Here is a 26,693-nt window from a genome sequence, read left to right on the forward strand (position 1 = left end):
TTTTAGCAAGAAGTCTTTTAACTAAAATGGCAGCATCTTTTGACTAAAATGAAGCGTAATTTTCAGAATGTAAACAATTACTTTTTTTATTTTTTTAACATCAAAATTAAATTAACAAAAGTGGTGTTAAAAATTGGTTGATATAAAGTAAAAATTTATTGTTGAACTTTTTACCAGGATATAAATAGGTGTTAGCAGTGGGTTATAGCTAGAATTGTAAACAGTTGTTTTTGAATGAAAAACAAGAATTAGAAGGAGAATATTAGCAGTAATCCATATTCTTCTTTCTTAGGCGTGGGCATTGAAGTTCTGGTAAGGAACTGTGAGTAAAAAGCGATGACCCATTCCTAACTAGCCCATTGTTAGGAAAAAACGGCGAAGTTTGGAAGCATGTTGTTTGAATGATTTAAATGTGGGTTCAAGGAGTACAAGAGATTCTGTCGAGAGAAAAACCAGCATAAATTAGCAGCAATATCAGTGTTTCGCTGGTATCGCCTTCTGGCAAGAATAACCTAAAAATCTGCCTAAAAATCCACAATTTTCCAAGATTTTTCTTTTGGTTTCTCAAAATTGTTGAGTTTTTAAGAGAGTATCACATTCTTGTCAGTGTTGTCACGTTTAACCATCAAAATGAATAAGCATAACTAATTAGTTAAATTTGAAAAGCTCCTCGTCCGATTAATCAAACGTTAACAATCTGTTGATTCTCAGAGACAAAAGAAAGATGCTTTCTTTTAATTTCCCTTCAAAAAATTGAAAGCCGCAGCTTTTCCTGTTTGGCGTCGAGTGATATTCAGCTTATTTGCTGAATCTTCATCTATGTTTGTTCTTTTTTTAATTAGGCCCACTTACTATCAAAAGCCGCACTACTGTATGTAAGGGTATTTTTTCACTTAAAACTGAATTCGATTTTTCCTGATTTTTAAGAAACACATGGCTATGTAACTTTCCACTTAATAATTCAAATATTTACATTTTACGTCCATGGTAAATTGCACTTCTAATTGTTAAGATTATTCTAGACTGTTAATTAATGTCTTATCCTCTGCTTAATAATAATTTTTAACAATATCACTACAAAATTTAATAATTATGAGAAGGATTCCTGAAACTAGCAGTCATGAGAATCTTCAGTGACGCCTGCAATGTGTTTGAACTCCCTTTTTGAATTCGCCTCATCACCAGTTGAATCTACTGATTCAAATATACCTTGGATGTCTCTCCAGTCCTTGATTTTTTCCACAAGATATTTTACCTGAAAAAAGAAATAATTTTCTCTGTCAATATTCTTGACTTTATTGTGATTATTATTATTACTCTAACAATTGGTATAAATTTTACTGTTCTTTTCGTCAGTTTAGCTGTTGAATCTCCAAATTTTCGAGAAAGTAAATTTATTTATTGAGACAGAAGGTAAAGGAACGGGCATTGCTTTCCAACGTACCCTTCTTCTCTCAACGCCAAATTTATAGCAGAAAAGTAGAAGGGTTGCACCTCGTTGAACCTGGTCGAAGTAAAAGATTGAATATCTCAGAACTTCTAGAACGAATAAAATAAAAATAAACGATTGGATGGTTGAACCACAATGGATTAGTTAAAGAAAAAACTGAGCATTAGTACTCCAATCTCAACATCCAGCCTTTGTAAAGTAGGCTTAGGTCAGATTGGGCAGTTATAGGTACTCGGAGCTGACACTTGTGATAGAATTAGTTTCCACTACCCTTCCTTAAGCTTTGAAGTGCCTGAGAAGACATGTCTACAGCAATGTAGGGTGGTTTACTTTTGAAAAAAAACCTTACATGCCTGACATTTGTAAAAATGAAAAATACTGATCAATGGATGAACGCATCTGTCACCTATTCATTAAAAACAGACAAAACGCTAAAAAAAAATAACGCAAAACACTTGTTCCTTGACAACAATAGACTAAACACCGTACAACAGCATTATACCAAATACTGTTCAGACAGTTCGTGGTAACAAACTGTAAGTAAGGAGCGACCCGGCTCGATAGTAGGCTAACCGAAACTCGAAAAAAAGGAATTTTGTAGCAATACATATATCAAAAGAATCAACTTTTTATGCTGTTTTCGAATATATTTTTCATTTAGTTTAGCCTTTACCATCAAAGGCTACGAGCCTGAGAAAATTTTCCTCATTGTCAAAAAATGGGGAAACACCTCTTAAAAGTCAAATGATCTTAATGAAACTCACATCATCAGATTCAATAGAGAACCCTACTGCATAGGTTTAAAGCTCCTATCTTCAAAAAAGTGGAATTTTGTTCATTTTTTCCAGAGGAAAGATCACGGATGCGGGTTTGTTTATTTTCCCCAGGGATGATTGTATAGACCTAGTGGTCCTAAAATATCGAAAGAAGGTTTATTTGAATGGAAATTAAAGATTCTAGTGTCCATGGGAAGATGCTACCACGTAGCTCCCAGGTTCATAACTTTTGATGGTAAGGTTAAACTTGACAAGACTTATATATTTGAAATCACCACACAGATCCGAAATCAGCATAAAAATCTGATTCTTTTGATATATATATATATATAATTATATATATATATATATATATATATATATATATATATATATATATATATATATATATATACATATATATATATGTATATACATATAATATATTTAATTACGCATCAGCTCTTATAAAGCAAGGGCGGTGGGTTATTGTGTAGGGGAGAGGAGGTGCAAGACGTCTAAAAGAGAGTATTTCAATGCCCAAGTTGTCAAATGCTCCGTAAACTTTCAGGTAAATATAGAAAATGTTACAGGGAGATAGACATTAATTTATCATCTCTCTTTATTTAAAGTAAAACCTCTGTAATAGGATTCTCTCATGTATTGAATTTGGTCGGTTAATTTTTATGAAGATCACTTTTCGCCCTGATTTAGTTTTTCTCCTGTTCCGAAAGTCAAATAGATGTTGTTTTGGCTCGTAGCCTTTAATGCCTAACTTTAACCTGGAAGAAATTTGATATTAAATTTAACCGTAAAAGCAGATTCGCTTGATGTATATATTGTTATCAAACTCTTTTTCCAAGAGTTTTGATAACTCTTAGCCAAGGTTGTTCCCCACTTAAAGTTCCTTGCAACGAACTGTTTGGCAATAGTGAAATGATTCAGTTAATAAAATTTAAAAATCAAATAAGCAGCACACTAAAAGCTAAACTTGTTTCCTACTAATCAAAGACAAGAAAAGAATTTGACAATGGCATGAAATAAGGTTTCTTCAGAATTAGTCACTAAAACCCTCTACCAAGACAAACTAACTTATTACAAAATACGTACAAACCGTTATTTTTTACTAGTAGGGCCTCCTCTGGGAATAATTAACCATAGCGTTCTGGGACACTCATAAAGACAAATTATACCAATTTATTTACCTTAAGTGCAATGAAGGAATCTTTATCGCCCGCTCTCATCGATGTAGGAGTCTCAGAAACACCTTTTTTGTACTGGTGCATTAGGTTGGGAAATATAGCTTGTGAGCTCTGTTCATCTGGAATAAAAATTGTACTTGCTAATGTATCAATTTACAAGGAAAAGACCAAATCATAAAATCGTCTTAATACGCCTCGATACTACATAGTCTAAATACTTTTTTTGTATTATGACAAGGATTTTATGAATGTCCAATGTCGAAAGTTTTCAAAGCTGTCAAAGGGTAACCATGCTCCCCTCTCTTCACGTCCTTTTCCCCAAATACATCCGTTCAAAATTCTCAGATAGTCATTTTGTTCAAATAGCCCAAAGGCCAAACAGCTATGCTTCTAGGGTTGAAATCCCTCGAGCCCCGGGGGAAGAGTTGTAAGTTATTCAGTTGCTTATTGTTAACATTTAAATTTTGTTGAAGAGGTGGTTATATAAACTTTGGTTGTAAATTTTAAATTTTAGGGGCCTTTGTTAAGAGTCTAAAGAAACAATAGAGCAACAAATCCACTCCTCGCCAAAATACATCCGGTAAAAATTTTGAGGTAATCATTTTGTTTGAAATAGTCCGAAAGCCAAATAACTATGCCTCCGGGGCTGACAAACCTCCCCCCACTCTCCGGACTCCCTCCAGAAAGGGCTATAAGTTACACAGTTTGCCCATTGTTAACTTATAAAAATTTTTATTGGAAAAGAGGGTATGTTTGATCCTGGATCTCCAAAAACACTTAAGGTATTAAGTCAAACTTTAAGGAAATGCTTTGAGGGATGCAAACACAATCTAAACACTCATTTGCTTGCTGGTTCTGAAAAGAACATATAAGTAATACCTAAAGAACGACTGAGGGCATTAAGTTGAAAATTTTAAAGTATTTTGATGAGATGTTGAAGAGGGATTTTAGGGTGACCACCCTCCCTTACTCTTTTTAGGCGCCCCTTCTGCTCAGCACCGATCAAAATTTTGGAATTGTCATTTTGTTCACACTAGTTAGAAGGTCCAATAGTTATACTTCCAGGAATGCATGTCCCGATAGCCCCGGGGTAAGGATTATAGATTATGCGATTTACCCACTGTTTACAGACAGTTTTTTCATTAGGAAAAGGGGAAATATTTTATTTCGGATGTATCCAAAAAGCCTAATGATATTAAGGTGAAACCTTGCAGAATATTTAGGGGCATTTTATACTAAATCAAAAAGTACCATGTACATCCAGTTTATCAAAATGGAGGATCTGCAATATTTTGAGAACCACTGAGGGTATTAATTTGAAACTTTTTTGAACACGTTGGGGGGGATTTGAAAATGGATTGGAGGGCTACCACTCCCTTCCCATGCCTTTTTAATTGCAGCCCCTCCCAAAACAGTTAATAGAAACTTGAAATAGACATCTTATTCAAAATAGTCAAAAGCTCAAATAACTATGCTTATGGGGATTACATAACCTCCACAACTTTGGAGAGGGATTCGTGATAAAACACACTGTATACACGCTGATTTTCATAAGGATGATCATCAATATCTAAGGAATTGCTGAGGGCATTAAATTGACAATTCCAGGGAACATTGACGAGCTATCAGAAGGTAACCAGCCCCTTTGCTCCTTTTGGATGTTCTCTCCCCTCATCACTGAGAAAAATTTTGAAAAAATGATTTTGTTCAAAACAGTAAAAGGTCTATAGCTATGCCTCCAGGGATCCAATGCAACTCATAGCCAAAAGGGTAAGGATTGTAAATTATGCAATTTGCCCTTCTTTACATGCGGGATTTACCATCAAACAATTCTTGGTAACGAACTGTAGTAAGGAGCGACCCGGCTCAATAGTAACCAAAACTCTAAAAAAATGGAATTTTGGTACCAATAGCTACATCAAAAGAATCGCATTTTAATGCTGATTTCAAATAGGCTATACAAGTTTCATAAGGCCCATCAAAAGTTACGAGCCTGAGATAATTTGCCTTATTTTAGAAAATAGGGGGAAACACCCCCTAAAAGTCATAGAATCTTAACGAAAATCGCACCATCAGGTTCAGCGTATCAGAGGACCCTACTGTACAAGTTCCAAGCTCCTATCTACAAAAATGTGGAATTTTGTGTTTTTGCCAGAAGGCAGATCACGGATGTGTGTTTATTTGTTTGTTCGTTTTTTTTTTGTTTTTTTTTTCCAGGGATGATCGTATCGACCCATTGGTCCTAGAATGTTGTGAGAGGGCTCATTCTGACGGAAATAAGAAGTTCTCGTGCCCTTTTTGAGTGACCAAAAAAAATTGGAGGGCACTTAGGCCCCCTCCCACGCTAATTACTTTCCCAAAGTCAACAAATCAAAATTTTGAGATAGCCATTTTGTTCAGCGTAGTCGAAAACCCTTATGACTATGTCTTTGGGGACGACTTACTCCCCCACAGTCTCCGTGGGAGGGGCTACAAGTTACAAACTTTGACAAGTTCTTACATATAGTAATGGTTATTTGGAAGTGTACAGACGTTTTCAGGGGTATTTTTAGATTGGGGGGGTTGAGAAGACGGGATATGTTTGGGGAACTTTCCTTGGAGGAATTTGTCACGGGGGAAGAAAATTTTCATGAAGGGAGCGCAGGATTTTCTAGCATTATTTAAAAAAAAATGAAAAAATAATTATGAAAAAGTTTTTCAACTGAAAATAAGGAGAAGCATTAAAACCTAAAACGAACAGAAATTATTACGCATATGATGGGATTACCTCCTCCTAATACCCCGCTCTTTACGCTAAAGTATTTTTAGTAATTTCAAATATTTATTCTACGGCTTTTGTGATTCAGGGGTCATTCTCAAGAAATTGTGACAAAATTTAAGCTTTAGTGTAAAGAGCGAGGTACTGACGAGGGGGTGAACCCCCTCATATACGTAATAAAAACACGAGAATACAGAAGATCGTTACGTAAGCTAATTTTTAAGTTATGTATATCTTTTACTAATAAAAACATGGTAATAAATTAAAAGTTCTAGTTGCCTTTTTAAGTAACCAAAAAATCGGGGGAAAGGTAGGCCTCCTCCCCCGCTCCTTTTTTTCTCAAAATCATTCGTTCAAAACTATAAGAAAGCCATTTAGCCAAAAAAATAAATATGCAAGTTTGTTTTAATTACTCATCTGCGGAGAGCCAAAATCAAAACATACATTGATTCAAAAACGTTCAGAAATTAAATTAAAAAAAACAAACAATTTTTTTAACGGAAAGTAAGGAGCGGCATTAAAACTTTAAAGGAACAGAAATTACTTCGTATATGAAAGGGGCTGCTTCCTCATCAACGCCCCGCTCTTTACGCTAAAGTTTCTTGCTGTTTTAAAAAGTAGAGTTAAGAGAAAGAGTCAAACTTTAGCGTAAAGAGCGGGGCGTTGATGAGGAAGCAGCCCCTCTCATATACGAAGTAATTTCTGTTTGTTTTAAGTTTTAATGCCGCTCCTTAGTTTCCGTTAAAAAAAAACTTGTTTTTTTTTAAATTTAATTACGAAAAAAACTGCATGAATCTAAGCTATCAGAAAGGCCCTGCTCCAGTATATTAGGAACAGATATAGGTATTAACTTAGAAGTCTTGAGGGCCACTACTACTGCTGTTACTATTTTGGCTGCAAATGAGACTGGTTGTGATTGCAACTGTGCATACTTTCAACTGTGACTGCTTGCAACTGGTATTTCATCTATTTGTGACTACTTTTGGGGAATGTTGAATGTTGAGACTTTAGTTTTGGAAAAAAAAATATCTCTTGATATTTGGTTACTTTGGTACAAGTTTGATGTTGAAAAGAAATTTGATTTTAAAATGGAGAATAATGAATAACCTGAAGATTTCGCAACAAAAACGAATAGGAATAGATTTAACAAAAAAAAACTTTCAAAAAATACGTTTTCCAAAGGAAAATAGAAGACCAAATGAAATTTAGACCAACCGAAATAAATTCCTTTAATAATTCAAACTCAAAATGACCAGGTCTGCTATTAAAGAATAAACGAACCCCCCCCCCCCCAAAAAAAAACAAAAAAAAACAAAAACAAACAGAAATTAAATAAAAATATAAAACAGGTATTTATAAATACATCTTTAAACGGATAGAACTGAAATTGAACATGCAAATCAAATTTAAAACAAACCAAAATCACTACAAACAAGAGTTTGGTTACTTTCCTCTTCCCTAACTATCAGAGTCTAAAGCCTACTACGTTATTTGCAATTTATTGAGAATAAATTTTATTACAAATGTTTCATTTTGAGGTTATGACATTGATGAGGTTATTACACATGGATTTCAGTTGTTTTGTATTTCAAAGTTTATGGAAAAGTAGAATTGAATTGGAACTTGTATGCTAGGGTGATTGTATGAAACTTGTATGGAACTTGTATGAAATGGGGATGCTAGGTGTTGTAATTCAAATGGTGATATGTAAATTTATTTTTGATTTTATTTTTAATTTATTTTTATGTTGTCCTAAAAAGATAGGCCGGTACCAATCGGAAAATGTGTATCTTTCTGTCTATTTACATTTAATGGATTTTCTTAGTCCATTTGCTTAAATGTATTATTCTCTGCCAATTCCTTTGTTCCTTTTTACCATATGTTGGCTCTTAAAATACTCAACAGTCTTAATCTTTTCTGAATGCACTTTATCCCCTTTCGCACTTGTAAAATAGAAAAAAAAAAAAAATAGAGCACATCTAAACTGTTTTTGCCATGCTTAAGAAATCCTTCTTTATTGCAATCAAGAGTATTTCTATTAATAACTTTACTGAGTTTAGAACTTCTAACTCTGATTCATAAATTCTTAAAGTAGCCTAACAAAAACATCAGCATAAATATCTTATTTTCCTCCCTTCCTTTTAGGTCCGCTCCATTTCCTCTTCCTCTCCTCTCTTTCATCTGTGAAAACCATGATTTTCTGAGATCATTTTGTACTTGTTTCAAAATTATGAAAGTTCTACGATGCTACCACATTTCCGACAATATTGCTGTGCTGAACCATGGAAATAAACAAGTTAAACTAACTAGTTCAATTCGAGAAGGATTTTTGCCCTTAAAAATCAAATATTAGAAATATGTTAGTTCCCAAAGACATTTACTGCTTTAAAAGATATCTATATGTTCTTAAGCTGACTGGTGCTAAATTTTACTAATTTTTTCGGGGGGTGGGGGGTTCACTTATGTTTCTTTTTTTTAGTTCAGTATTCTATACTACTTGAAACTGCATAACTAAATACGAACTTTTTTTCATCAAAAATTAAATTTCTGGTTTTCCCTATTTATATATATATATATATATATATATATATATATATATATATATATATATATATATATATATATATTAATATATATATATATATATATATATATATATATATATATATATATATATATATATATATATATATATATATATATATATATATATATATATATCAGATATATATGAAATATCATATTTCAGTATTACTGTCCTACATACTTTAAAAGATTATTCCACTTGCTTTCATGCTGCGTCAATTAGCTGTATATATATATATATATATATATATATATATATATATATATATATATATATATATATATATATATATATATATATATATATATATATATATATATATATACCCTTTACTCTATTGTTATACTAACGGAAAAGGAAGCATTTGCTCCAAAAATACTTTGCCATGTCTAAAAAATCTCGTTTTTGGTACATACTTGAGTTTTGTTTCTTTATTTTTTTTTTCACATTATACCATGTTTTTCACAATCAAACAGTTCGTGGTAACGAACTGTAGTAAGGAGTGACCGGCTCAATAGTAACCAAAACTCTAAGAAACGGAATTTTGTTATCAATAGTTACATCAAAAGAATCGCATTTTAATGCTGATTTTAAAAATATAAGTTTCATCAAGTTCAGTTTTACTCATCAAAAGTTACAAGCCTTATTTTAGAAAATAGGCCTTATTTATAAGCCTTATTTTAAAAGTCATAGTATCTTAACGAAAATCATACCATCAGATTCAGTGTATCAGAGTTCAGTGATCACATTTTTTCCCCAAAGTCACCGGATCAAAATTTTGAGATGGCCATTCTGTTCAAATTAGTCAAAACCTAATAACTATGTCTTTGGGGGCGACTTAATCCACCAAAGTCCCCGGGGGAGGGGCTGCAACTTACAGACTTCGACCATTGTTTACATATAGTAATGGTTATTATAAAGTGTACGGACGTTTTTCGGGGGACTTTTTCGTGTTAGGGTGGGAGTGGGTCGGAGGAGGGGGCTACGTGGGAGGATAAATCCTCGGAGGAATTTATCATGAGGGAAGAGAATTTCCATGAATGGGGGGGGGCAGGATTTTCTAGTGTTATTTAAAAAAGAAGAATGAGAAAATAAATATTTTTTTTCACCTGGAAGTAATGAGTAGCATTAAAACTTAAAAAGAACATAAAATATTATGTATACAAGGGGGTTCGTCTCCTCCAAAATACCTTGCTCTTTACGCTAAAGTTTTTTTAGTAATTTCAACTATTTATTCTACGGCCTTTGTGATTCAGGGGTCATCCTTAAAGATTTGGGATGAAATTCAAGCATTAGTGTAAAGAGCGAGGTATTGACGAAGGGGGCAAACCCCTCACATACGTAATAAAAATACACGAATATAGAACTTCGTTACGTAAGTTAATTCGTAAGCTACGTGTGTTTATTACTAACAAAAACGTTCATACAAAAAACTATAAAATCAAATTGCATTTCTAAGTAATCAAAAATTGAAGGGCAGCTAGGCCTCTTCCCCCACCCCTTTTTTATCAAAATCATCCGATCAAAACTATGAGAAAGCCATTTAGTAAAAAAATTAATATACAAATTTTGGTTCAATTGTTCATGTGCGGTAAGCAAAATTAAAACATGCATTAGTTCAAAAATGTTCAGAAATTAGATAAAAAAAAAACAAGTTTTTTTAACTGCAAGTAAGGGGCGACATTAAAACTTAAAACGAACAGAAATTACTCCGTATATGAAAGAGGTTTTCCCCTCCACAACGCCTCGCTCTTTACGCTAATTTGTTTTTAATTAGAGTTGTGACAGTGTCAAATTAGAGACAAATTTAAAGACATTATTATTTAAAGACAAAATTAGTAGAATATACCATTAACTTTAGATGACGGGGTGATTTTACTTGATAATTTTTTTAGAACTATTTTCGGAATTTCCCAAGATGGGGTAGCCTCCTTTATCCTTCTCCTTCTATATATTATGGTGTTTTTGGTTTATCTTTTTTATCTTTATTTTTGGTGCATTTTAAACTGAGGTACATAGCCTTCTTTTCGACCTAGCTAGCTGTTGGCTTTATTCAATTATTTGTGTTTGTTTATTTTATACGACATAAAAATCTTCAATCTTCAATCCAATATGGATTTAATTACTAATATTAAAAGGATTGTGAAAAACGATTATCATGTTAAACAAAATATCGATAAAGATGCTCAGAAGTATATTCAAAGGATTGCAATTGTCCTTCTTTCTCTACAGCTAAGCGTACCCTGGCCTCTGTGATTTAGTGAATACCCAAATTAAGAAACCACCTGCGTTAGTTTATTACTGGTTTTAATGATTTTGATTAATTTTTAAATTTAATGATTTGATTAATTTTTAAAAGAAAATACATTTGCTTGTTTGATAAAAGACGCCAAAGAGGAAAATATCGTTTAATCCGGGCATTTTACAATTTTTGTGTCTGATCAGCTGATTTTAAGGTTATTTACATGATAGTCTTTTTTCACAAGATTTAACAACATCTATTCATTTTGATAGTATTTCAGACAATATAAATATACGTATATTTAATCATGAATATATCAATAAGTTCGTGGTAACGAACTGTAGTAAGGAGCGACCCGACTCAATAGTAAACGAAACTCTACAAAAAGGAAATTGTTATGCTGATTTTAAATATGTAAGTTTCATCAAATTTAGTCTTACTCATCAAAATCTACTAGCCTGAGAAAATTTGCCTAGTTTTGGAATATAGACGGAAACACTCCCTATAACTCATACGATCTTAACGAAAATCACACCATCGTATTCAACGTATCAGAGAACCCTATTGCAGAAGCTCTTATCTTATCAAGCTCTTATCTACAAAAATGTGGAACTTAATATTTTTTGCCAGAAGACCGATCACGGGTGCGTGTTCAAGGTTCAAGGTTCAAGGTTCTTTTATTATAACCAATATATACAAAATATTAGGTAACTCAAGGCTGAGAGTATAGCTCGAATGCAATTGAGCTACCTTTAAGAAACACTAAATATGCACAAAATTAAAAATAAAAACTTCTCTTAACCAAACTTGACACAAATAAATAAAAAACAAATCCCGTGCCGTACGATACCACTTCCATCCTCCGCGCACCATCCTGAGACACAATTAAATTTACAACTTAAAACCAAGTGAGTCATAAGACATCTGGAGGCCTCATGGGCGAACCCCAGAGACCAACCCATTACTAAAAAAAAAAAATATATAAACATCCCTAAAAAAAAAAAAATAAAAAAAATAAAAAATCATATTATTTAGATTTATAACTTTCAATCAGCACTCTTTTCAACTTCCGTCTTATAGCATCTATGCTTATATTAAAATCAATCTCATTTTTCAAACTTTCCCAATGTAGAGGAATCAAATACCTCAGGCAAAAACGCGACCTCTCTGTAACTACCTTAGGAGTCCGCAGATTATATTTACCACGGGTTTCAACTTGTGAAGATGAAGGAGAAGAAATAAGACCCATCGATGCAAAATATCTGGGGAGCTTTTCTCGTTCAAGCTTAATCTTAAACATAACACTTAAAAATTGGATACTTTGCCGAACAGGAAGAATATTATGAAGTGAAAAAAGGGTCTCTGTTGTGGATTTTAAGGGGAAGTTTGATGGCGATGGCAGAAAAGGTTTAAGTATACGAACTGCTTTATTTTGTATAATCTGTAGAGGGGTAACATTACTTTTAAAAGTGTTCAAAAAAATAATAGATGCATAATCAAAATGGGATTGCACAAGGGAAAAGTAAATGGATTTAAGAGCGCAATATGGAAGAAGGTTTTTCAGTCTGCACATTATACCAACTCCACGGGGAGACTTTGCTCTAACCTGATTAATTTGCTCTTTCCATGACAAATTTTCGTCAAACACAACTCCTAAATATCTTATCAATACAACCCTTTCAATAACAGACTCAGGTTCATTCGCAGAAATGGAAACTGATTCTATATCTGGAAACTTGTGACCCGTCCTGCTGTAAACAATAAACTTAGTCTTCTTTCTATTCAGAAGTAGTCTATTATCAGAGAGCCAAGTAGACAATCTATCATATGCGGATGTTAAATTGACCACTAGCTCTTCACGAGATTTACCAGAAACGGTTGCTGCAGTGTCGTCAGCAAACTGAGAGTCTATAGAAGAAACTCCAGTAGCTGAGCACAAATCATTAATGTAAGCTAGGAAAAGCAGAGGTCCTAATACGGATCCCAGGGGAGCACCAACCTTATCTGACTGCTGTAAAGAATCAGATCTAACATCATTATATATAAGTATCTGCTGCCTCCCATGAAGATACGATTCAAGTAACCTAAGGCAATTACCACGAATACCAGCATTCGAAAGCTTATACAAAAGAATTTCATGAGAAATGGAATCAAAAGCTTTCTGTATGTCTAAAAATATAGTTGCAGGCGTTTCTCCACGGTCAAGACAATCATTAATATGTTGGACAATAATAGCCATAGGATGATCACTGCAATACTCTTTTCTAAATCCAAACTGAAGTTTAGAAATGCAATCAAATTTCTCAAAAAAAGAATAAATTCTGTTATACAGTGCTCGCTCTACAACCTTCGAAAAAGCAGAGAGTATCGATATAGGACGATAATTAGCAGGAAGCCTCGGGTCATCACCTTTATGTAGGGCCACAATTCTTGCTGATTTAAATGTTGAAGGATAGACACCAGTTACAAATATAAGATTAATAATGTGGCATAAAACCGGTGATATAACTGGGAATATTTCTTTGACCAAATTAGTAGAAGATCCATCAAGGGCTTCAGATGAACCGTTCTTCATTTTAGATATGATCTGTTTTAGTTCAATTTCAGTAACCGGGGAAAGGAACATGCTTTTATCAGAGGGAGGGGGCATGTGATCTTTAAATAAATCATTGTTATTATTATTTGGAGAAACATGAGATGCATTAGCTGTTTTTTCACCGATGCTTACAAAATGAGCATTGAGCAAGTTCACTATTTCCTGCTTATCGGAAGAAAAAGTACCATCACCACGTAACATTTCATTCGGAAATGAAGATTTTTGAGACCTTCCCAACAGAGAGTTAATAAGTCTCCAAGTATGTTTTTGATCCCCACGAGCTTCTACAAATGATTTTTCAAAATATCTAGCTTTTGCTTTCCGAATTAACTGTGTCAGGACATTTTTATACTTTTTAAACTCTTCTTTATTTTTAGTAGATGGGAATGACATAGATATTTTAAATAGCTTATTTTTTATTGAAATAGAGTGTAGAAGCCCGCGTGAGATCCATGGTTTTTTAGGGAGTGTATATTTTTTTATTTTAATGCGTCTCAATAGACATGCTTCATCCAAGCACTCACGGAAATATTTTAAAAACAGAGCCGTAGAAATCTCAGGGCATTCACATTCTAGAATTGCAGTCCATTCATTTAAATGGTTTAAGTACCGTTTTTAAGTGACCAAAAAATTGGAAGGCACCTAAGCCACCTCCCACGCTCATTTTTTCTCAAAGTCAACGGATCCAAATTTTGAGATATTTATTTTGTTCAGCATAGTCGAAAAGTGGATAACTATGTCTTTGAGGCTCACTTACTCCCCCATAGTCCCCAGAGGAGGGGCTTCAAGTTACAAACTTTGACCAGCTTTTACATACAGTGATGATTATTTGGAAGTGTACACACCTTTTCAGGATGACTTTTTGGTTTGGGGGGTTCAGGGGAGGAGGCTACGTGGGACCATCTTCCCTTGGTGGAATTTTTCATGGGAGAAGAGAAATTCCATGAAGGGGGCGCAGGATTTTCTTCCATTATTTTTAAAAAATAATGGAAAAATAAATGTGAAAAAGTTTTTTCAACTGAAAGGAAGGACCAGCATTAAAACTTAAAACGAGCAGAGATTATTACGCATATGGAGGGGGGTCCATCTCTTCCTAAATAGCTCGCTCTTTACGCCTAAGTATTTTTAGTAATTTCAACTATTTATTCTACAGCCTATGTGATTCAGGGGTCAATCTTAAAGAATTGGGACAAAATTAAAGCTTTAGTGTAAAGAGTAAGGTATTAACGAGGGGGCAAACTCCCTCATAAACATAATAAAAATATACGAATATAGAAGTTCGTTACGTAAGTTAATTTGTAAGTTATGTATATTTTTTACTAATAAAAACGTTCGTTAAAAATTTAAAATTCTATTTGCCTTTTTAAGTAACCGAAAAATTGGAGAGCAACTGATCAAAATCAACACTAATCAGACTAATAAAATCTGATCAAAGCTAAGAGAAAGCTATTTAGCAAAAAAAAATTAATACGCAAACTTCGTTTTAATTATTCATTTGCGGAGAGCCAAAATAAAAACATGCATTAATTCAAAAACGTTCAGAAATTAAATAAAAAAAACAAGTTTTTTTTAACTGAAAGTGAGGAGTGACATTAAAACTTAAAACGAACAGGAATTACTCGGTATATTAAAGGGGCTGTTCCTCGCTCAACGTCCCGCTCTTTACGCTATTAAATGAAAAAAAATAGTTTTTTTAACTGTAAGTAAGGAGCGACATTAAAACTTAAAACGTACAGAAATTACTCCGTATATGAAATGGGTTGTCTCCTCTTCAACGTCTCGCTCTTTGCGCTAAAGTTTAACTCTTTGCCACAATTCTACTTTTTAAAACAATTAAAAGCTTTAGCGAGGTATTTATCTCCTCCTAAATACCTCGTTATTTATGCTAAAGTATATTTAGAGCCCCTCATATGCGTAATAATCTCTGTTCGTTTTAAGCTTCAATGCTACTCCTTACTTTCTCCTTAATTGAACAAACTTTTTCATGTTTATTTTTTCATTGTTTTTTTTTATAGTAGTTTTAGAAAATCCTGCGCCCTTTTCATCGAATTTCTCTTCCCCTATGACATATTTCTCCAAGGAAAGATTTACCCAAATAGCCCCCTCCCCTCAGCCCCACCCCCCAAAACCAAAAAAATCCCCCTGAAAACGTCTCTACACTTCCCAATAACGATTATTATATGTAAACACTGGTCAAAGTTTGTAACTTGCAGCCCCTCCCCCAGGGACTGTGGGGGAGTAAGTTATTCCCAAAGACATAGATATTATGGTTTTCGACTATGCGGAACAAAATGGCTATCTCAAAATTTTGATCCATTGACTTTGGAGAAAGAATGAGCGTGGGAGGGGGCCTAGGTTCCCTCCAATTTTTTGGTCACTTAAAAAGGGCACTAGAACTTTTCATTTCCGTTAGAATGAGCCCTCTTGCGACATTTTAGGACCACTTGGTCGATACGATGACCCCTGGGGAAAAGAAAAAAAAAGCAAACAAATAAACACGCACCCGTGATTTGTCTTCTGGCAAAAAATACGAAATTCCACATTTTTGTAGATAGGAGCTTGATTTTTGCTATAGGGTAATCTGATACGCCGAATGCGATGGCGTGATTTTCGTTAAGATTCTATGACTTTTACGGCTTATATCCCCCTATTTTCCAAAATAAAGCAAATTTTCTCAGGCTCGTAACTTTTGATGACAAAGACTAAAGTTGATGAAACTTATATATTTAAAATCAGCATGAAAATCCGATTCTTTTGATGTATATTTTAGCATCAAAATTCCGTCTTTTAGAGTTTCGTTTACTATTGAGCCGGGTCGCTCCTTACTACAGTTCGTTACCACGAACTGTTTGAAAGTTATTTACTGTTTAATAAACTAGAATTGAGAGAAAGAGTAAAACTTTAGGGTTAAGAGCGGCGCGTTGAGGGAGGAACAGCCCCTTTCATGCACCGAGTAATTTCTGTTCGTTTTAAGTTTTAATGTCGCTCCTCACTTTCAGTTAAAAAAAACTTGTTTTTTTATATTTAATCTTATCTTAAAACAAATTAGGTTGGCCAGCACATTTTTTGTGATTTCCCCTTCGGTCCAGTGATTTAGTACAATTCACCTGGTATTCTTTTTTTCTCGCCAATTTTACCTACATTTACATATCTGTTGGTTCAATATCAGGGCTATCCAATTTGTAGGGTTTAGGACCCCAACTACATATATTTTGACATTATTTGACTGTCTTATAGAAAGAAAGTGATTGTAAATAAAGACTTGGACCATTTTAGTTTTTACCATTGCATTGTTTTCTAAGGCTTTCCGTAATACACCTCGAGATAGATTTGTTTCTGTTATTGCTACAGAACTGATATTTGGAAAATCTGCGGGTCAATGTAAAAATAAATAATTTCTTAAAAAGAGATAAAATATTTTAAAATATACTTTTTTGCTTTGCTGTCTGAAGCTACTTTGCCTCTCAAACCTCTTCTGTTCATGGTTCTTCTTGATGGAGAAAAACCGGGATCAACCATTCGACTATTATGGTATACTAAGTAACTTATAAACTAGTACCCCACTAAATCCACAACTCTACATTTTTTGTGCATAGACCAGGGGCAGATCTACAGCAAAATCTTGGGGAAGACTCAATGTGACAAGGGCACCTATGAGCAAATCTTGGGGGGGGGGCAATTTGACAAAGGAGCCAATAATTGACCGAATTGACAAATTTACTCTAAAAAAGCGTAAAAAAAAGAAAAAACAGGGAAAGAGGGCTCTAGAAAACTCTTGGGGACCAGGGGTCTCCCCCCATGGATCCGCCAGTGGTATGGACTAAATTTTACTTCTCAATAAAAATATTCTTACAGTCGTCTTACAAAACTAAGTCCAAAAGAATGAAATTGTTAAATTAAGTCCGACACTCGACTGATTTTGGGCCATGACTCATTGACTACTGAACTGCCAAATGAAATTCAATTCATTCTTACCTTTGCTAAAAATGCAATGTTCCACGTCTCTTCTGTCGGGTGTTAATTTGACATTACAGTATTCAGCTTTTTCATCCATCAGTCCTCCTCCGTCCATGGTTCTTCTTGCTGGGGAAATACTTGGCTCAACCATTCTACCATATTTCCGTGAATTTTGCCTTTTAAGTAGACGTCTTCCTAGAATTAATTTATTACAGTACCAAGATCATCAAAATGGAGACATTATTCTAGTCTCTGGACCCACTTTAGGTCAATTCGTACTTGAAAACTGCATTTTTATTCTTCTGGGTTTTTCTTTAGGTTGTTTCAAAACTATAAAGCGTTAAGCCAGTGCCACATTTTCTTCAGAGTTGCCACACTAAAATGCTGCCACACAAAAAAGTAAGCAAAAGTAATAAGATAAATTTGACTACCCAGCTCACCTGTAAAACCTCAAACTTTAATAATCCGTTGATTATAAGAAAAAAAGAACCTTCAAAGGAAAGATCCACCTCCTTAACCTGTTTGCTACCATTAGTTAAGCTGATATTCATAATTTTCATCCGCATTTCATTTTCTTTTTTTCATTTGGTGTTCGCTACTCCAAAAAACTGCATAACAAGGGGTTTCTGTTTATTTATTTGTTCTTCGCTACTTTCAAAACCTGTATACTACATAAGAAGGGCCTTAGAACTACAGTTTGGATTTTTTTTTATTTTTCAAGTTTTACATGGTTGTGAAGTTTCCACTGAACCAACCACTGAACCATTTCGTAATGCAGGGTGATTATTTTCTACCCCTAATCATGTTCTATTGCATTGCTTTTTTGTGGACAGTAGAACGTTAGTTTTCCAGAATTCTACAAATTTAGGGAAATGTTACGAATCAGTTTATATGTTACGATATTGTATATGTATCTTCCACAAACAGCAAAGTAACGATTTTTTTTTTTAAGTTTAATTTTCGCTCTTTATTTTCATCAGTTTATTTATTTGTTTTATTTTTATTTATTTTATTCATTTTCTTGATCAATTATTGTATTTATTTTCTTAATTAGCTTTTGTTCATTTGTTGGCGAACTTAATTAGGTTTCAAAAATATACACAATAAACCTTACATAACATTTTTGTTTCGATTTCACTTACAAACATTTTTGTTTGATTTAATTTACAAAAATTTATATCCGATAGTATTGCAACCTTTCTGTTGCAATATTCCAAAAAATTTGGAGTTTCTTAGAAGAGAGCATATTTTCGTTATTTTTGCTTCATGAACTTCAACCTTTTAGCTTAAAATCATTTGACAAAAACAGTGCAGTAAAACAAAAAACAGAAGGAGCAAATAAATCAATATTCAATAATTAGAAGCTACAGCTTAAGGTCTTACTTCGCGAGCCGGAAAGGTTGAAGTCCAAAGAAACTACAAAGCTTTCTTATCTTTGCACCATCGAATCAATTCAAAATTTTTAACTTAACGGAGTCTAAGGGAGTGTTGAAGAAAAGAAGAAGAAGAGACAATTATGAATACTCAGTATAAAAGCATGTTCGAAGAGTTTCAGGCTTATTTTTGAAATCTCCACAATTTTCTTTCGTAACAAATGTTTACTATTAAAATTCATCGAAATAAAGCTGCAAATAAAAATTCAGCTCATGGGAAAATTAAAAAAAGATTATTTTAAATATTTGGTTACTATGGGCAACAATGTACACATGTTGTCTGTACGAAGGAGCATTGGCAGAGCTAATGACTGTAAAACTCACATACTGAGACTAGTTGTGCAAAATTTCTTTTCAATATTATAGATATAGAAATAAAATTACAGTCCATCACTGGTACAACTTAAAATGGAAAGCGGTAAAAATTCGTTAAACCCCCATCCAACGCAAGTACTAGCAAAAAAGCCGAATCAAAATGAAAGATTTGATCAAAGTGGGCTCCCCAGCCCCCTCTCAAGCCATGGAGCCTGAAACTACTGCCCTGACCCTCCAACCCTTTAAATGTCTCTGAGTGCAGTCCTCAAAATCCTAGGAATATTAATGGCATTCGTGATAAAATTGCGCGATATTTAGTACGCGCCCCTAGGAATAGGCTATATGGTTTTTGACCATTTACACCTCCTTGCAACGAACACAGACGATTTTAGATACCTTTAGATGTATTTGCTAATAAAAAGTGTCAACATGCACAATTTACACGCCTTCCCCAACGGGATGGAGAGGTCATATCACCCTAGAGTCATAGTTATTAGCCCTTCTGATTAATTCCAAATAAATGACTTCTGAAAATTCAATTTGACAGGAGTAGAAACATGAAAGGGCATTCTGAAAATATGTGGTAAGGGTCTGATTGCCATTTAATTACTATTGGCTCTTTAAAAGGGTAAAAATATTTATAATTTCGGTACTAGATCTGTTTTCCCAGAAACTTTCCTGACAAAAATTCCTCGCAAGGAAAATTCTACCAGTAGGCCTCTCACAAACTACCACCCCTTTCATAAGAATCTTATATGCCCTGAGGCATAACTTACAACCCTTGCCACCAGACTGTAGCGGATTCTGTTAACCCCGAAGTCCTTATTATATGATCTTTTGACTATTTTCGAAGAAATAACTATTCAAAATTTCTATAGGATACGTTTTCGGAAAATACGACGTGGGGAGTGATGAGTCAGAAAAAAGGCACTAGAACATCTGATTTTCAATAAAATGAGTCCAATTCTGGAATTTTACGACAACCCTTTCTATTAAAACGTTATATGCCCTCGGTGCATAACTTACAAACCTTGCGCTGAGGGCTCTGGGGGGCTTCCATCCTGAAAAACATTATTTCCAGTCCTTTAAACTACGCTGAACAAAATTGCTATCTAAAATTTTTGATTAGATATGTTTTGGGAATTGATGGGCGTGGGAGGGGCTTTGTGTGCTATAGTCACTTTCGACTATCAAAAAGAGTATTAGCCCCTTCAATTTCTAATCGAATGAACCTTTTTCAAAGTTTCTACGACAGCAAATGGTCATTTAAAAATTTCTATTAAATCCATTTCGAAACACATTTCAAAATGCATGAAAATATGAGGTATGGGTAGGGGTTCATCCGCCCTTAAATCACTTTGAATCTTAAAAACGGCACTAGAAACGCTAACCACCAATCTAATAAACCCCCTCCGAAGCTCCTACAACCACCCTTTCTATAAAACCTTATATGCCCCCAGGACGCAAATTAGAACCCTTGCCTTGGGGCTCTGGGGGGGTTTTCATCCTCAAAGGCATAATTATTGGGCCTTTTAACTACGCTGAACAAAATGGCTATCTCAAAATTTTGATTGGGTCTGATTGGATAAAGGATAGGCATTGGAGGGGGCCTTCAATCACTTTCAACCATTGTGAAGGGAAAGTGCAGTCCTTTTGTGAAGTCCTTTTAATTTCCAATCGAATGAGCCCTTTTTAAGGTTTCTAAAACATTTCCTGCGATGCGAAGTGCCCTGGTCTAAGAAAAAAAAAATAATACATTGTGCCCACATCGGTCTTTACTTAGGTAGCGCTCCTATGAAACTGCCTTTGTTTGGTATTATCATTGAAAAAACTAGAAAAAAAAACAATTGCGCTTTTGGGGTGCCACGTGGCACTTTTTGGTTCTATTATCAAGTTAGATTTAAAAAAAACGATAAGGTGTAAAAATTAGTTTCCAAATAAGCCAAGTATATCTCTATGATGTTTCCTACGTACAAGTTGCTAACGGTGACAATTGAGGGGAAGGTACACCAGCACTGCTGAGTTTATTGCCCCTATCATGATTTTGAAAAATATTTATTTTAGTAAAAGGCCTTTTTTCATTATTATTGAAAAATGGAAAACAGCCCAAAGTACACTTTTGGGTAAAATATGGCACTTTATAAAGGCGCTGTCAATTCAAATTGAAAATAAGCCATTAAATATAAAAATTAGCTTTATAGAGGGGGGGGGCAGAGTGGTAGTTAGGTTTTGTCATAAGGGGGCAAATGTAGGTTTTTCCGTCTCCCCAATACTGTAAATATTACAATTTTCGCCCAAAAATATTACAATTCAAGCTTGTTTTGGAATGTTTCTCTAGCTCTCGACTTACTTGCCTGTTGTTGAATTAAATAGAAAAAACAAGTTTTTTTAAATGAAAGTAAGGAGCGACATTAAAACTTAAAACGAACAGAAATTACTCCGTATATGAAAGGGGCTTTTCCTCCTCGACAACCCGCTCCTTACGCTAAAGTTTTTTATTGTTTTAAAAAGTAGAGTTGTGAGAAAGAATCAAACTTTAGCGCAAGGAGCGGGGTGTCGAGGAGGAAAAGCCCCTTTCATATACGGAGTAGTTTCTGTTCGTTTTAAGTTTTAATGTCGCTCCTTACTTTCATTTAAAAAAACTTGTTTTTTCTATTTAATTTCTGAAAGTTTTTGAATTAATGCATGTCTGATTTTGGCTCTCCGTACATAAATTACTAAAATGAAATTTGCATATTAATTCTTTTTTTGGTTAAATGGCTTTCTCTTAGTTTTGATCAGACGATTTTGAGAAATAAGGGGTGGGGAAGGAGGTCTAGTTGCCCTCCAATTTTTCGGTTACTCAAAAAGGCAACTAGATCTTTTAATTTTTAACGAACGTTTTTATTAGTAAAAAAAACGTAACTTAAGAATTAACTTACGTAACAAACGTACATAACTTACGTAGCTTACGTTACGTTTTATCCCAATTCTTTAAGAATGACCCCTGAATCAGAAATGCCGTAAAATAAATAGTTGAAATTATTAAAAAAAAATTTAGCATAAAGAGCGAAGTATTTATCTCCTCCTAAATACCTCGCTCTTTATGCTAAAGTATTTTTAGAACCCTTCATATGCGTAATAATCTCTGTTCGTTTTAAGTTTTAATGCTTCTCCTTACTTTCAATTGAAAAAACTTTTTCATGTTTCTATTTTCATTGTTTTTTTTTATAATAATGCTAGAAAGTCCTGCGCCCTTTTCATTGAATTTCTCTTCCCCCATGAAATACTCCTCCAAGGAAAGATCCTCCCATATAGCCTCCTCCCCTGAACCCCACACCCAAACCAAAAAAATCCCCCTGATAACGTCGGTACACTTCCCAGTAACCATTACTGTATGTAAACATTGGTCAAAGTTTGTAATTTGAAGCCCCTCCCCCAGGGACTGTGGGGGGTAAGTCATCCCCAAAGACATAGTTATTGTGGTTTTCGACTATGCGGAACAAAATGGCTATCTCAAAATTTTGATCCGTTGACTTTGGGAAAAAATGAGCGTGGGAGGGGGCCTAGGTGCCCTCCAATTTTAGAACTTTTCATTTCCGTTAGTATGAGCCCTCTTGCAACACTCTAGGACCACTTGGTCGATACGATGACCCCTGGGAAAAAAAAATAAAAAAAAAATAAATAAATAAACACACATCCGTGATTTGTCTTCTGGCAAAAAATACGAAATTCCACATTTTTGTAGATTGGACCTTGGAATTTTTTCTATAGGGTTCTCTGATACACTGAATGCGATGGTGTAATTTTCGTTAAGATCCTATGACTTTTAGGGGACCCCTATTTTCCAAAATAAGGCAAATTTTCTCAGGCTCGTAACTTTTGATGACAAAGACTAAATTTGATGAAATTTATATATTTAAAATCAGCATAAAAATCCGATTCTTTTGATATATCTTTTAGTATCGAAATACGTTTTTTAGAGTTTCGTTCACTATTGAGCCGGGTCGCTCCTTACTACAGTTCGTTACCACGAACTGTTTGATTTGTTAACAAAAGCTGAGTGGTAAACAGCACGGTTACTTCGAAGTGTGTTTGCAATACCTATTAACTATGAAAAGCATCTTTCAAATGTTTCCTTAAAGTGCTCCTTATGATGTTCCTGTGCCCCACTAGTGACGAAGAAAAAAAAAGAAAAAAAGGGGACATATCAGTTCTACCTATCAACAAATTTATTTTCCTTGTTCTTCAAGTTTGAGGACTGTAAATTTTCTGAATGGAATTTTCAACAATGGCATTTCCGTTTTGATACGATGCCATATTTGACGGGTTTCAGGCTCTTTTTCAAAATTCCTGTAAATTTCTTTTCAGAATAACAATTTACTCTTATGACTAATCCAAATAATAGCTACATTCCCAGAATTAGCTACATATTGCAATTTTTTTCATCAGAATTTTTTTTGGCGTAATTTTTAACTTTTGGTTAGTTGGCGTCGTTGTTTGCTCTTTACTATGCTGCAGCTAAACCCATGATTATTTTCTTGTTCTAAATGAAAATTTCATTTATTTAGTTTTTACAATCTATGTTATGGGTAGCAGCATCAAAAGAAAATTACATTACACTTCAAAAAGGAAATTTGCCATGAAAGACTTGACTGGCTGTCATAGATCATGGTGAAAACGATCTGTCGGAGTTCTTCATTTTGACTTCGGCCAATGACAGGTTACTTATCATAGTTTAAACTATATCAAACAGTTCGTGGTAACGAACTGTAGTAAGGAGCGACCCGGCTCAATAGTAAACGAAAATCTAAAAAACGGAATTTTGATGCTAAAAGATATATAAAAAAGATTGGATTTTCATGCTGATTTTAAATATATAAGTTTCATCAAATTTAGCCTTTGTCATCAAAAGTTACGAGCCTGAGAAAATTTGCCTTATTTTGGAAAATAGGGAGAAACACCCCCTAAAAGTCATAGAATCTTAAAGAAAATCACACCATCGCATTCGGCGTATCAGAAAACCCTGTAGCAAAATTCCAAGCTCCTATCTACAAAAACGTGGAATTTTGTATTTTTTGCCAGAAGACAGATCACGGGTGCGTGTTTATTTGTTGTTTTTTTGTTGTTTTTTTCCCATGGGTCATTGTATCGACCAAGTGGTCCTAGAATGTCGCAAAAGCGCTCATTCTAACGGAAATGAAAATTTCTAGTGCCTTTTAAGTGACAAAAAAATTGAAGGGCACCTAGGCCCCCTCCCACGGTTGTTTTTCCCAAAGTCAACGGATCAAAACTTTGAGATAGCCATTATGTTAGTCAAAAACTATAGTAACTATGTCTTTGGGAATGACGTACTCCCCCACAGTCCCTGGGGGAGGGGCTGCAAGTTACAAACTTTGACAAGTGTTTACGTACAGTAATGGTTATTGGGAAGTGTAGAGACGTTTTCAGGGGGATTTTTTGGTTTGGGGGGTGGGGTTGAGGTGAGGGGGCTATGTGGGGGGATCTTTCCTTGGAGGGATATGTCATGGGGGAAGAGAAATTAGATGAAAAGGGTGCAGGATTTTCTAGCATTACTATAAAAAATACAAATGAAAAAATAAACATGAAAAAGTTTTTCCAATTGAAAGTAAGGAGTAGCATTGAAACTTAAAACGAACAGAGACTATTACGCATATGAGGGGTTCTAAAAATACTTTAGCATACAGAGTGAGGTATTTAGGAGGAGATAAATACCTCGCTCTTTATGCTAAAGTATTTTTAGTAATTTCAACTATTTATTCTACAGCCTTTCTGATTCTAGGGTCATTCTTAAAGAATTGGGACAAAACTTACGATTTAGTGTAAAGAGCGAGGTATTAATGATGGTACAAACCTCCTCATATGCATAATAAAAATATAAGAATATAAAAGTTTGTTACGTAAGTAAATTCTTAAGTTACGTATATTTTTTACTAATAAAAACGTTTTTTAAAAATTAAAAGTTCTAGTTGCCTTTTTAAGTATTCGAAAAATTTGAGGGCTACTGGGCCTCCTTCCCCACCCCTTATTTCTCAAGATCGCCTGATCAAAACTAAGAGAAAGCCATTTAGCCAAAAAAAGAATTAATATGCAAATTTCATTTTAATAATTTATGTGCGGAGAGCCAAAATCAAACATGCATTAATTAAAAAACGTTCAGAAATTAAATAAAAAAAAACTATTTTTTTAGATGAAAGTAAGGAGCGACATTAAAACTTAAAAGGAACAGAATTACTCCGTATATGAAATGGGTTGTCCCCTCCGCAATCCCTCGCTCATTACGCTAAAGTTTGAACCTTTGGCACAATTCTATTTTTTAAAACAATTAAAAGCTATAGCATAAAGAGCGAGGCGTTGAGGAGGGGACAATCCATTTCATATACGGAGTAATTTCTGTTCGTTTTAAGTTTTAATGTCGCTCCTTACTTTCAGTTAAAAAAACTAGTTTTTTTTATTTAATCTTACCTAAGAGGGAAACATCTGTCCGTTCAATAACACTTCTCATCTTAACTGAATATAGTTCGATTTCTTTGTTAGTATGGATTTAGCAAAAGGCTCTTAAAGAGCTTTGAAAGAATCCTTATAAATACAGTAATTACGGTCAAGGATGCTCTAGGTAAGAACATGTTATTCGATTTTTTAATGTCAATTAGTGCAAAGGTTAAACCTAGTATATATATATATATATATATATATATATATATATATATATATATATATATATATATATATATATATATATAGATATAAATATATATTATTTGTAGGACAAACAACGCATGCAATTGACAGTAAACTGGATGAAAAAAAGCACCGGGGAGTGAATGAGAAAAATGATGTAAGAATAAAAAAAAGATGTAATGAAAGAATAAATAAAAAAGTATATAAGAATGTGATCCTAACAAATGCGAATTGATAAGAAATGGATATATCATTGAAATGTTAAAATTTAATTTGCACATCGCTATGTTTATTACTAAACTATTTAAGATTAGACTCTTCCTATTCTTAGTTCATTGACTTACCTCCAAGAGCATATTTTCAAAAAGATAGATTATCCAATTTTGTTATATTTATTCCTTTATTGTTCAGTTTAATCACACATTGATATACTCAATATTTTCTTCTGACTCCGAAAGTATCACTTTTAAATTTAGTTTGCATCATGTAAAGCTCAAATATTAATGCTATTGTTTTGCTTCAGACGCTAAAAAAAAATTCCCAGACATGACACAGTCAAAGGTAAAATCATCCAGATCCATTCCAAATTTCATCTCCCGTAATTTCTCAATCCCTGCTTACCAGAGTAGCCTGTTTCGTCTGTTTGATTCAAAGGACGAATTTGTCGCATCTAAACCCATCTCTCTTAACAATTTTTATTAGAAATGTTGACATTTT

The 26,693-nt window shown here is 34.0% G+C and overlaps 2 protein-coding genes across 5 annotated transcripts in view; one reads left to right on the forward strand and one right to left on the reverse strand.

Annotated features, from left to right (window-relative positions):
- Nucleotides 1–26,693, forward strand: part of LOC136041594 (small G protein signaling modulator 2-like) — a 191,634-nt gene that overhangs the window by 130,205 nt on the left and 34,736 nt on the right. The window lies entirely within an intron of this gene.
- LOC136041598 (uncharacterized) lies at nucleotides 939–25,866 on the reverse strand. Its single transcript, XM_065726302.1, has 4 exons — nucleotides 25,761–25,866; nucleotides 17,566–17,742; nucleotides 3,411–3,526; nucleotides 939–1,255 (listed from the first exon to the last, which is right to left on the reverse strand). Exons 1-4 carry the CDS (start codon nucleotides 25,798–25,800, stop codon nucleotides 1,112–1,114), a joined length of 477 nt encoding a protein of 158 aa, XP_065582374.1. The 5' UTR covers nucleotides 25,801–25,866; the 3' UTR covers nucleotides 939–1,111.

This window comes from Artemia franciscana, unplaced genomic scaffold (assembly GCF_032884065.1).
Source record: "Artemia franciscana unplaced genomic scaffold, ASM3288406v1 PGA_scaffold_30, whole genome shotgun sequence".
Classification (NCBI taxonomy): Eukaryota; Metazoa; Arthropoda; class Branchiopoda; order Anostraca; family Artemiidae; genus Artemia; species Artemia franciscana.